The sequence below is a fragment of the Colius striatus genome, chromosome 2, assembly GCF_028858725.1.
Source record: "Colius striatus isolate bColStr4 chromosome 2, bColStr4.1.hap1, whole genome shotgun sequence".
NCBI lineage: Eukaryota > Metazoa > Chordata > Aves > Coliiformes > Coliidae > Colius > Colius striatus.
Window position 1 is genome coordinate 24,483,490 of NC_084760.1, and position 12,827 is coordinate 24,496,316.

Below are 12,827 nucleotides of genomic sequence, written 5' to 3' on the forward strand. Positions count from 1 at the left end.
GAGAGATTTGATATACTGAGGAAGTGTCAATATAGCTTTTGTAACATATATCCTATCTCAGAAACCTATTGGGATTCTTTGACAGTGTGAGAAACAAATATGTTGGATATAGTTTACCTGGGGTTTTGCAATGCAAGTGTTGTGTTTTACACTTCACCCTGCAAATAGATGTTTAAAATCTAAGCATCATTTTAATACAAAGAAGGACATTGCATGAATAAAAATTTCATTAAAAGACAATAAAGTCTCACAGTGGACTTTTGGGTATTCTACAGAGAACTATGTTATGTAAACTCTTCAGCATGTTCAGAAATGATCTTAAAAAGGAGAAAATTAGAATAATAATACTAAGTTATTCAGAATATTAAAAACAAGGGACAACCAAAGAATTGCTGGAAATTCTCACAAGACTGAATGTCTGGGCAACAAAATTGCAGCTAGACTAAGCAAATGCAAAGTGAATCATACAAGAAAAATAATTCTTCCTGGATATGCATCATATAAAATATTGTGTTTTGAACTTAGTTGGTCACCGAGCTGCTAAAGTTTTGGTAACCCTTTATCAATAAAGACATAAAATGTCTTTTATGGAAATATTAGAGATATGAAACATAGTGTAGAGAAGATTAAAATAAATTATGTATTAAGTTTAACATATCTTTTTCCAGTTCTATTTTGCTTTCTTATTACAAAAGCATTAAAGTTACGGACAAAGGAGAGAATGATCAATATTAGAGAAGAATGGGAACTGTTTACACAGTTTTCATAAATTGTCATGTTACTTCTTTCAACAACAAAAGGTTGCTTATGTTCATTATATTTAACAGGGATTTTCAGAATTTCAATGTTGTGGGGTTTTTTTCTCATTAAAGATTTAATATTTTAAATATAAGCTTATATTTATTGGAAAATTGTTGTTTTGTTTTGTTTGGTTTTTTTTTTAATTAGTTGTCAGAAGCCTGAGATTCAGGGATATCTTCCCAAATTTGGTAACACAGCTACATTAGTTGTAAGATGGGGTGTTTTGATTTTGTAAAAAGAAATGCATCGCTTGAAGTTTCAGATCATTGGCTGTGACCTTAACAGAAGGACTGCTGTATTTCTGAGGAAATCAATAGGAAACGGGCTCCTGTGACATATAGTCCAATTTGAGAACTAAATTTACTGAATTTTAAACATGTGCATATACATATTACAGAATTCCAGGGCTTTGTGCATAAATTGAAGTTCCTGTTTCATTTCATTGCAGTTTGAGTTAACCCTGACACAAAATCGAAAACTGATTATGTATAATTTTTTAAAATATAGCAGACAATCAGTGAGTCAACTCCAGCTTTATTATCAGCATTATTAAAAGAAAGGTTCTGTCACCTTTCCCTAAATGTTTCAATTACAAAACAATACTACCTTTAAGCACAATAGTCTTTATAGATGGAGAAGTAACCTTTCCTTCCTTTCTTTGGAAGTTTATGGAGCTTTCCTACAGGTTTTTTCCTAGCTTTACTACATCACATTATAAATCTAGTTAAGTGTTGTACTCTGTGAAGTTAGTATAGTAACCTACATTTTGCAATAAAATTTTCTTGTGTTATCATGAAGGCTTTGTTATCCTGATTAAAAATAGTATGGAAAAAAATTCTTTTACTAATAAAAAAATTAGCGAATTACAAATCAATGAGCAAAATCACTATCAAATAACTAAAAAAGATGAATTTTGTCAATAAATTGAGAAGTATAGTATTTTTCAAGTATTTTGTATAGTTTGGGAATGATAGAACTCTCTTATACTTTGACTTGCCATCACAAATATGAGTGTCAAAATGAAATCTTGCACAAATATTACATTCAACATGTAGATTATCTCACTCTTCTGCTCATGAAGCTTTAATATTGCTAGATAAATGTGTCTTACCAGAGTACTTAAAAGCTTTACAGAAATAGCAGCACATAGCAGAACTGAGTAACCCTATGAGCATTTTACTTTGAAACTTTCTGCATTTCAGATCATGACTAATACCTGGAAGCATAACAAAAAAGTAAAATCTAATTAATTTGAATCACAAGGAAATGAGCTAGAAGGATAACTGACGACTGGAAGTTTTTTGGTACTTTGAATAGTGATGAAAACTCATCACTAATATATAAACAAACTCTTTTCAAATCTGCCTATGTGTGAAGAATAGTGTAATATAGCTTTATTGAAGTATTTTTAAAATTCTCTGGCAACATTTTGACAATGTCCTACCTTTTACTAACATAAATATGCTAGTAAAAAAACTACTGAAAGTAACTTATTTAAATTCTTTCAGTAAGGATGCAGAACTTCCAGCATATTATCTTGATTTAGCATTTTAGTTACAGTGCAAAAGTTAAACCCTCAAGAACTCAACCCTAAACTCAAACTCCTTGTCCTCAAACTTTCAAAAATAGACAAGGGGACTAGAAATAAGTTTCTAGGTTTGAGAGGAGCAAGAACCTACCGGGAATTAAGATCATTGTAACGAGTAGCAATTAAGAGTTTTCTGTCTCCAGCAATGGTTTCCAACCCACAGTTTTAATACTGCAATGCTTAGAAAACTGCAATTGCTGCCTGAGAGCACTTTTTTCCTAATTAGTTTCCCCTCACAAACATAACTGGCAAAATAATTGAACTATTGAATTATTGATCTAGAGTCCGTTCATTATGAGTACAAATAAAGTATTTAAACCAGCCTAGAAGTATCTGTCTGTTTTCCTCATTCTGCTGCAGGGTAAATCAATGTATAATCTCTGAAATTATGTAAATGTAGGGAAAAACTGTCAAGTACTTTACTGATACCTTCTTTGATTGTCTATTTTGGTAAATTAAACAGAAACAGAGAACCTTCTCAGAAGAACTCATTTGTTTGTGCAGTTAAATTGTTGGAATAATCTCTAAAATACTTCTTGAGCTTGCCAACTAACATTCTCCCAAATATTTGCCAAGCATGGCCAGGAGTTAGTGTGGGCAAGCAAACATTCATAATAAGAAATTTGAATATCTCCTTGTTTGAGAGGCCAAAGTATGTATTTAATACTATGGATGTAGGCCATTCCATGCTAACTGGCTTCACTGCCTGAAACTGGTCCAAAATATGTTTAATGTATTAATAAGTCTGGTAGCTCTGTATTTCACTGTCAGAGTGGATACATAGCAGTGAAAGCAATTATCTGGATTTTAGCCAGCATATCCAAATAGAGTAGGTAAGTTAGTTAAAAGAACAAGAACCATAAATCTAGAGAGTTTTCTGTGTGAAAAGACCTAACAGTATGAAAGGCCTAAGTCATTCTAAAAGCAGTCATTAACTCTGATATTTAAGCAAAGACTTTCTGATTTCTGAATATGCTTATATTTTCAGGGAATCATGAGAGAAGAACTGTAGAAATTACTAAGTACCTGATAAATCTGAACTTGCTGTTACTGATACTGATGTATTTGACAACATGATTTTACGTGACCAAAGCTACTTGGTCTGTAAAATATAATGACCTTACTGGGGATCTTCTTCACTCTGTCATCATTATCTAAGAAAGTATAAAGTCTGTTCACACCTTGAAGGAATGTCCAGTTTGTTTCCTTTTTTCCTGAATGTTTAATATTTTGCAGTTTTCTTTAATTTCAAGAATAGAATTTGTTATCTCGAGCCCCACTGAACGTGTGTCATATTGGCAAGGCAGTTTAACAACATTCTCTTTTAAAGAAGGGTTGTATTTCACAGGGACGTGTTTTGTTGCTCTCAGAAGCTGAACTAATAAACCTTCTGGGAAAAGAAGAGAAAATCTGATAAATGCATTGCTGAAAGATTAATATCTTATGAAACAAAGAACATTTGGTTTACAGGCAAATATATTTTGACCAATATAGATATCTCTGTAAGAGCACAAACTTTGTTGACAGGGAAATTGATGCATGTGTAGTTTAGATGTTACAGTTTGCAACAGTATCTGATAGAACAATGAACTCTTCTGAAAAAGCATCAGATGTAAAAAATGCCAGTCAAAATTTCATCTACAGAAAGATCAAATTTGAGTTCTTTTATTTAAGAGCAACTAGTAGCAGATAACTGCACACACAGACATCTGTTATGAACTGGGGAAATGTGATGTGGCTTAGTGATTAACACAGACATTGACTCTGCTGTTGATTTTAAAGTTATTTGTTTTTCTAAATCTACTATCTCATTGGTCTTATAATTTTCCATTCTTTTCTATATTTTCATGGAATTTTTTTTTACACATTGACATAAACTAAGGAATTTTGATTATTATAATTGGAATAAATTTCAATATTGAAGGCTCGACTTAAATGCTTAACATTTAGTATTTAAAAAATTTGAAATTATTTAGTATTTTAATATTTTTGAGAAAACATTTGAAAAAAATTAAACAGATTAGTATGTTAAACAGCTTTTTCCAAATAGAAAATAGCAAAAAAATGAAATTATTTAATATTATTAAAGATTATTCTTAAATGTCCCACTTTTATTAGCTTTAGGACAGGAAATTTCTTGGGTCATCGTAATGCAGTTTTCTTTGACACATCTTGCATTTATGTTTGTGGATTCTCTACAAAATGTCTTTCTCAAACACAGTCAGATCAGCTTCTGAAATATATTACATCCCTTATGAATTTTATATGATCCCATACAAAGCAAAGTAAGGAAAAAGATGTGTAAAACCTTCCTTAGTTGTTATCCTTAGTAGTAGACCAACAGGTCTGTAGATATGCAAATTTTTCTATGTATGATATTCTTGATAAATTATACATGGGTTGTATTTGTTACAGTATAAAAAAGTAATTCTAGTCCTCTGCCTACCATCTAACTTGCATATTCCTTTTCAGATTTCAGACTGAAGTTAATTATGATACTTTGGAAGTTAGAGATGGGCCTGCTAACTCATCACCATTAATTGGAGAATACCATGGAACACAAGCACCCCAGTTCCTTATCAGTACTGGAAATTACATGTATCTGCTGTTCACAACTGACAACAGTCGTTCCAGCATTGGTTTCCTAATTCACTATGAGAGTAAGTCTGATATTTCTCTGATGGATTTTTGTTTAGTTTTGAAAATAGCGTTTCATTTGAAAATGATCAAATGTGAACAAATAAAGTTCAGTAATTATATTCATATATGAATAAATTATGTTTACTCTTTACTGACAGATGATTCTGAAAATATTAATTCATGTGGGATTTTTTTTCTTCATGAATTCTTGAATGTTATTGAGAATATTCATGGACCTGGGTGTTTTACCAAATAGAAAGTAATGTTAGAAACTTCCCCTTATGGGTTTAGGATATATTGCAATTTTTTAGTTTGTTTCATAGAATCATAGAATCATAGAATGGTAGGGGTTGGAAGGGACCTTTAGAGATCATCTAGTCCAACCCCCCTGCAGAAGCAGGGTCACCTAGATCAGGTCGTATAGGAACATGTCCAGGCGGGTCTTGAAGACCTCCAAGGAAGGAGACTCCACAACCCCTCTGGGCAGCCTGTGCCACTGCTCCCTCACCCTCACAGTGAAATAGTTTTTTCTTATGTTTAAGTGGAACTTTTTGTGTTCCAGCTTCATCCCATTACCCCTTGTCCTGTTGCTAGCTACTATAGAAAAGAGGGATGTCCCAACCTCCTGACACCCATGCTTTAGATATTTATAAATGTTAATAAGATCACTCCTCAGTCTCCTCTTCTCCAGACTAAACAGCCCCAGTTCCTGCAGCCTTTTCTCATAAGGAAGATGTTCCATACCCCTGATCATCTTGGTGACCCTGCACTGGACTCTCTCCAGAAGTTCTCTGTTCCTCTTGAGCTGAGAAGCCCATAACTGGACACAGGACTCCAGATGAGGCCTCAGCAGGGCAGAGTAGAGAGGGGTTTCCGGTCATCCCCATCCATCCGTCTGTCCCCCTCCCATTTTTCTCTCTCTTTCCTCTTTTTCTCTGGTTTTAATACACTTCTGCTGTAGTGAGCAGAATTGGACTTCATCCACGATGATTCCATATTTCTTTGAACGTCTTCCTGTGTACTACAGGATAATTATAATACCATTTCCTTTTATATTAGATACATAAAAGGATATATGTTAAAGGATCTGAAGTCACATTGTTCTTTAAATGATAGTAATATATATAAATTTCAATACTGAATAAAGAGGACTAATGTTTTTAGCATATTTGTGCTAAACAAATAACCTTATTATTAATTGTCTTATCTGGAAACTAATATGATTGCAGTAAATTTGCTGTATTGAATCTGGAATGAGTGCCCAAACCTGTTTAGGATCTTGCATAAATTAAAAGACGCATGGCATCTCTTAGCTTTGGCTCAGACATAGTGGCAATGGCTGAACAGATAGTAGTATGAAAAACTGCAGAGCTGATTTATTATTTAAAGACATGGAACACTAGGTAGAATTTTGCAGATGCTGTTTTTTCTGTGATTGTGTTGAGTCTAAATGGTGGTGTTACATTTTGTGAGACAGTTTTGATAAAAAATGATAAAATGATTAAAAAAGTCATAAAAATATCTGCCCTACACATTCTTAAAAAGGAGCGTCTAGCTATGAAATTTTTTAAAACAATATTAATGCATTTATTTTTTGTCTTTGTTGTGGGAATTTTTAAAAAAGAAATAATTTTAAGTTCTCCATTTAAAAAGTTAGATTTTTTAAAATAAAATATCTTTTCCATTAAATAGTTATTTGACACTTTAATTTTTATATATATTAACAAAAAAGCTTAAGGTCCTTTCTTAATTACAGACAATGACTGCTGTTTCTCTTACACTTTCATGTTGTTGTGATTGACATTCAGCTGGAAGAATAAACACTGAAATTTAAGTGTCAACGTAAGTGTCGAAAGCCTGAGGATCCTATTTTGAGCAGTGGAGATAAGTTCAATGCAACCAATAGAATTCAGAGAGCAACTTAGTAAGCTCTGGGGACTGTATTAAATTGACAAGCATGGAGAGTTAGAATTATTTTGGGTAATATGCCAAACTAGTTGCCAAGTGTTGCACTAGGGATTTTGCCATGTTTACCAGTTCCATGGAGTCATCCTGGCTATGGTAGGATGACACTAGAAACATATTAAGAAAACAAAATTTCTCTCCTTGTAGCTTTGCTCAGTTGTTCCCTAATTTGCCCTGATTAGTTGAAAAAGTATCTTTTGACCATGGAAAGAGCTTAAAGACTAAAAAAACTGGTAGACATATTAAATCTTGCTCTGAATGTCCACACTGTAGAAGCAAAAAGCACTATAAATGGAGACTTTTTACCCAGCACCAACTCAAATATGTCCAGCTTAAATTGTACAGAGAAAGCTTTATAAACACTTAATACCTCTTTCAGTACATTTACTCCAAGAGGCTCTGTAAGTAAGTCACAGCCTCACTGTTCATATTGGTTTCGTCTCACATTATGTTTCTCAAAGAGTATAAATTGTCTCCATGTTGCATTGTGTTATATGTATATATTCATGTAATGTAACTGGAAATAATTGTAGAGTATCTTTTCCCACACTGGTCAGCACTGAGAGCTCCTCAAGCATTTCTGTAGTATCACACACACATCTTTCCTTGATCCTTAGCTCTATATTGACAAATATGTGCGTGCCAGAAGAAAAGTATTAACAATAACCAGCAGCACAGAAGTACTAAGCAGATGAGGTCAGTTGTCAAAGAAAAAAAAAAAACAAAACAGGTAGAAAAGGCTCAATGGAATTGCTGAATAGGGGATACCAAAGAACAAGGGATACCAAAATTACATTTTGATTACTGTTGCAGGCTTAACTCTAGAAGTTTCTAATGTTAAAGATACTATAACAGAATTTCTATTTGTTTTACATTTATAACACTGTAGAAGAAAGTCAAGTTTCAAGAAAAGCTTCTAAATATTTTCTTTGGAAATTCAAATAACTCTCTTACTTAGAAGTGTCCTAAAAATCTTCCAATTATAACCATAATCATTGAACTGTGAAACAGAAGGATCTTAACCTTGCTTAAAATAAAAAGCTCTGTATAAGCTGTACCAAATTGCTACTAAGATGGCAATAATATTCTATTAAGCTAAAATACACTTGTAATAAAGCTTTAATAAAAATGTGACCCCTTAAAAGTACTTCAGATGTGAATGTAATTTCCCCACCCTAAAAGTCTGTAATTCAGCTTTTTAATGACACTTTTAATATAGCTAAAACAAGACAAAGTAGTTTAACACTTATGCATCTAAGGAAAAAAAACTTTCATATTCTTTAAGTGACAGTGATAAAATATTCAATTTTATCAAGAATAATCAATCTATATTATTTAACCAGCATGCCTCATTTTTTGTAAGTCCCTGTTCTATGAAGTAGATTGTGCAATCTTAGTGTTTTTCTTAAACAAAAACATATAAATACTTTTATCAACAGATTACATAAATGTAAAAGCCCTTTTTATTAGGTTCTTACTGGGTATTGTTTTATTAGGTATTATTTACATTTAATTTTGAAAGAGAAAGTGGACATTTTCAAAGAAAATAGAGCAATTATTTCTTAAATCCAGATGCTTTTTATTTAAAAGTCTGTGTTTATTTATGGAGTGATATTCCATTCCATAATAAAATTTACCTGAGAAATGGACAGAGATTATATTTTAGTTATGCACTGTGACAATAATCAACTCATATTACCATGCACATCAACACGTATTTTATAAACATTACAGTTATCTTACATAGTCAGGGAAAGCTATTTAAAGTCAAGGATCGCCCGTTTTTTTAAAAAACTGTCTGTTCAGGTCATTGAAAAAAATCTAGCTATCAGTATTGTGATTTTCCCATAGTCTAATGTTATTGATAATAAAAAAGATAAATGTAATCCTTTATTCACAGTCTAAAAAATTAGGTATTTGTTAGATTTGGTTTTGGAAAAGAACTTTTTAGACCTGCAAATATGCCATCTTCATGGACTTGACAAAGTGTTGAGATCATTCAGACAGTCTACAATCAATTTTAGCAATGATAACATAGAAACAAAATACTTCATACTTTTTCATTTGAAGAAAACTGAATCTCTGTGAATAATCTAGATATGAGGAAAAGATTAGTACATTTTTCAGTAGCAGAGCACAGTGGATATAAAAAGTTTCTGAAATATAGGGAAATAACTTTTTTGTCAATTTTACTCTGATGAGTAAGAACCAATAGGGAGCCTGAATAAGACAGTTTTTGTGAAAATAATAGAGTTTACAATTCTTAAGTATTGAAAGAATGAGGCAACATAATTGTGATGAAGTCACTGGTTTTCAGAACTCTAAACTTTACGAGACTTGAGAAGCTGATAGGTGAATATCATTTGGAATGAATTCTGAAAGGAATTTATAAATTCCTAAATCCTTTCCAGCTTCAGAGAATGGAAGCTTTGAAGAGAGATCTAGATAGACTTGATGGCTGGGCTAAGGTCAATGCCATGAGTTTCAAGAAGGCCAAGTGCTGGGTCCTGTACTTGGGCCACAACAACCCTCAGCAGTGCTACAGGCTTGGGGAGGAGTGGCTGTAAAACTGCCAGGCAGAGAGGAATCTGGGAGTGTTGATTAACAGCGACTGAACAGAAGCCAGCTGTGTGCCCAGGTGGCCAAGAGGGCCAATGGCATCCTGGCCTGTATCAGGAGCAATGTTGTCAGCATGAGGAGGGAGGTGATCATTCCCCTGGACTGGGCTTTGGTGAGGCCACACCTCAAATACTGTGTGCAGTTTTGAGCCCCTCTCTACAAGAAGGACATGGAGGTATTGTAGAGGATCCAGAGGTGACCTACCAAGCTAGAAAAGGACATGGAGCATGTCTCCTCTGAACAACAGCTGAGGGATCTGGGATTGTTGAGCTTGGAGAAAAGAAAGCTCAGGGGAGACCTTGGGGCTTTGGGAGGAGTGGCTGGAAAGCTGCAAGGGAGAGAGCAACCTGGGAGTGTTGGTTGACAGTAGCTGAACATGAGGCAGCAGTGTGCCCAGGTGCCCAAGAAGGCAAATAGCATCCTGGGATGCATCAAGAGTGTAGCCAGCAGATGGAGGAAGGTTCTTCTCCCTCTGTATTCAAGAGGGACAGAGAATTTCTGGAGAGAGTCAGGAATAGGGCCACCAAGATGATCAGGGGACAGGAACATCTTTCATACGAGGAAAGTCTGTGGCAACTGGGGCTGTTTAGTCTAGAAAAGAGGAGACTGAGGGAGACTCTTGTTAATATTTACAAATATCTAGAGTAGATGTAGGAGGCTGGGGTATCCTTTTTCTCTATTGTATCTAGCAACAGGAAAAGAGGTAATGGGATGAAGCTGGAACACAAAAAGTTCCATTTAAATGAAGAAAAAACTATTTTACTGGGCAGGGGATGGTGCCCTGGCACAGACTGCCCAGGGAGGGTGTGAAGTCGCTTCCTTGAAGGTCTTCAAGACCTGCCTGGACATATTCCTATGGGACCTTTTCTAAGTTGACCTGCTTCTGCAGGAGGATTGGACTAGATGATCTCTAAAGGTCCCTTCCAAACTTCCTACCATTCTATGATTCTATGACCTTGTTGCTCTGTACAAGTACCTGAAGGGAAGTTGTAACGAGATGGGGATTGGTCTATTCTCCCTAGTAAAAAGCAATAGAACAAGAGGAAACAGCCTCAAGTTGTGCCAGGGGATTTTCAGACTGAGACGGTTGTCAGGTGATGGAACAGGCTGCTCAGGAAGGTTGTGAAGTCTCCTTCTCTTGAGGTTTTCAAAACCGTCTAGTGGTTGATAGGACTGGGACTCAGTAATCTTAAAGGTCTCTTCCAGCTGAAACTATTCTATGATTCTATGAAGAGAAATGAAAAAAGCTCTTGTAATAATAGCATGATCTCCCTCTTCCTTTTCTTCCTCTACCCCACTTTCAATACCTTCACTCTTCCACTTTTCCCCTTCTTAAGCACCTTTGCTTCCCCACTTCCTTTATAATGTCATCCATAGGTTTCTCTAACATCCTTTTTTAAAAATCTATCAACAGTATCGCAAGTTTTTGTAACAGTATTTTGTTTTCCTGTCATTGTTGTTGAATGCATTCACTCACTGCTATGCTCTTAAGACCTGATAGAAGAACACTGAGACTGTGTTGGAAGGCTTGCAGTACTTTGAGGCTAATAAACTTGTGTACAATTACAAGGAAATATATCTGTCTACTTGAGCTATATCTGATCCAGTAAGTTAGAAATGGTCGAGAAACTTTTCTCAAAAGGCAAGAGTCTAAAGAGTGGCAAGATTTTGTCTACATGAAAGTTAGCTGAATTATGCCTTGAAATTGGTGCCAGAGAATGGGCCCTCTTCTAACTGTCTTGTGTGTCCTCCGCTTCTAGTTCTGCAAACCACAGAATAAACAAACACCTTTTCTATTTTTTTTTTTTTTTTTAAAGCAAAGATAATTGACACTGCTCTGCCGTGTTAGAATAAGCCTACTTATATGATGAGCTCTTTGATTAGGAAATATTCTTCCATTACTGTCCAAAAAGTTGATTTTATTTGCCTTATTTATATTCTGAATTATTCTATACTGGTAGCAAAGAATAGCCCTCTAACTTCCAGCTGAAATACTTCGATTGTTCAAAATGTTTTTGAGATTCATTGAATAACACAACTACTGTTCCATAGCTAGCAGGAATTACTAACATAGGGACTATGACACACAGACATGCCTCCTTTTTTTGTTTGCAGATTTATGTTTTTCATCCATTTTGTGCAATGAGCATTATTTAGACAACCTCTTTACACTTAATTATCCCATTTTCCTAATGGTTTTCTTTGATGTGTGAAGGGAAGAGTAGAGGTGTGTAATATATATGATTATGTAGTATAGAAAACAGTTCTATGTTTCATGCACTGCAGCAGCAAATTTCCTCTTTCGAGATCTAATGGAGTTTAATGATGAAACTATTTTCTAAAAATCACTTACAATTCTAATTGTTTGCAAAATATACTTTAAAATAATCAATGAAGCATCTATTATGACTAACTAGAACAGGTTAATAAAGTCAATATTTACACAGTGAAGTTTTTGATGATATCTCTTAATGTTTTCAATTATCCAATGATGTACAAAATCTTTTGTTTGTATGTCTGCTGTTTACTTTGGATTGTGCATTACATACCTTTAAAAAGAGAATTATTATTCTGTAGGGTAAAATTATCTGCTTATCTAATTCCCACTGCTACATGAAGCGAAGTGGAGAGAGTATTTTTTGAAGAAGCTACAGAGCATGTTTTCTTGAGAAATATTGCATGATATATAGTGGGAGACATGGTTTTCACCCAGACTTTAATCTTGTGTTCACTGAGCTAATTGTTAAATCAATTCTTTCCAACCATGAGCTGTAAATTTTTCACTGTGGTGCCAGATATCTCATATATAGTTTAATATTGTCTTTTTGTAGATAGGACTTTCAGTACTGCTCATGATTAAGCTTATGTTTTGTTATCCCCTATTAACAAAAAACCCCAAATCTTTCTCCAAAGAAGCAAAAGGAAAAAAAAAAAAAGAGAAAAAAAAGCAATAAACCAAAAAGTATTTATTTTTCAGCTATCTTTGTGATTTATAAACCTTATATCCTGAATATTTTACTCTGGGAATGATGCTCTGCTGTCCAAGCTTTTCTATTTATTCAGCAACAATATTTCAGTCAGGAACTTGGAACTTGATAGGACTGCAACAGTTTATAGCGTCCTTGTAGACATCTGAAACAATGTAGTCAATGTAATCTAGAGTTACCATTAAAAAGAAACTGATGAATTTACCTGTTACATGTGACTCAGAATC

General features: G+C 34.2%; 1 protein-coding gene across 1 annotated transcript in view; it reads left to right on the forward strand.

Moving 5' to 3' along the window:
- Positions 1-12,827, forward strand: part of CSMD1 (CUB and Sushi multiple domains 1) — a 1,065,186-nt gene that overhangs the window by 823,771 nt on the left and 228,588 nt on the right. The window contains exon 17 of the mRNA XM_061989487.1: positions 4,862-5,049. Coding sequence (XP_061845471.1) covers positions 4,862-5,049 — 188 coding nt within the window. The remainder of the gene's footprint in view (positions 1-4,861; positions 5,050-12,827) is intronic.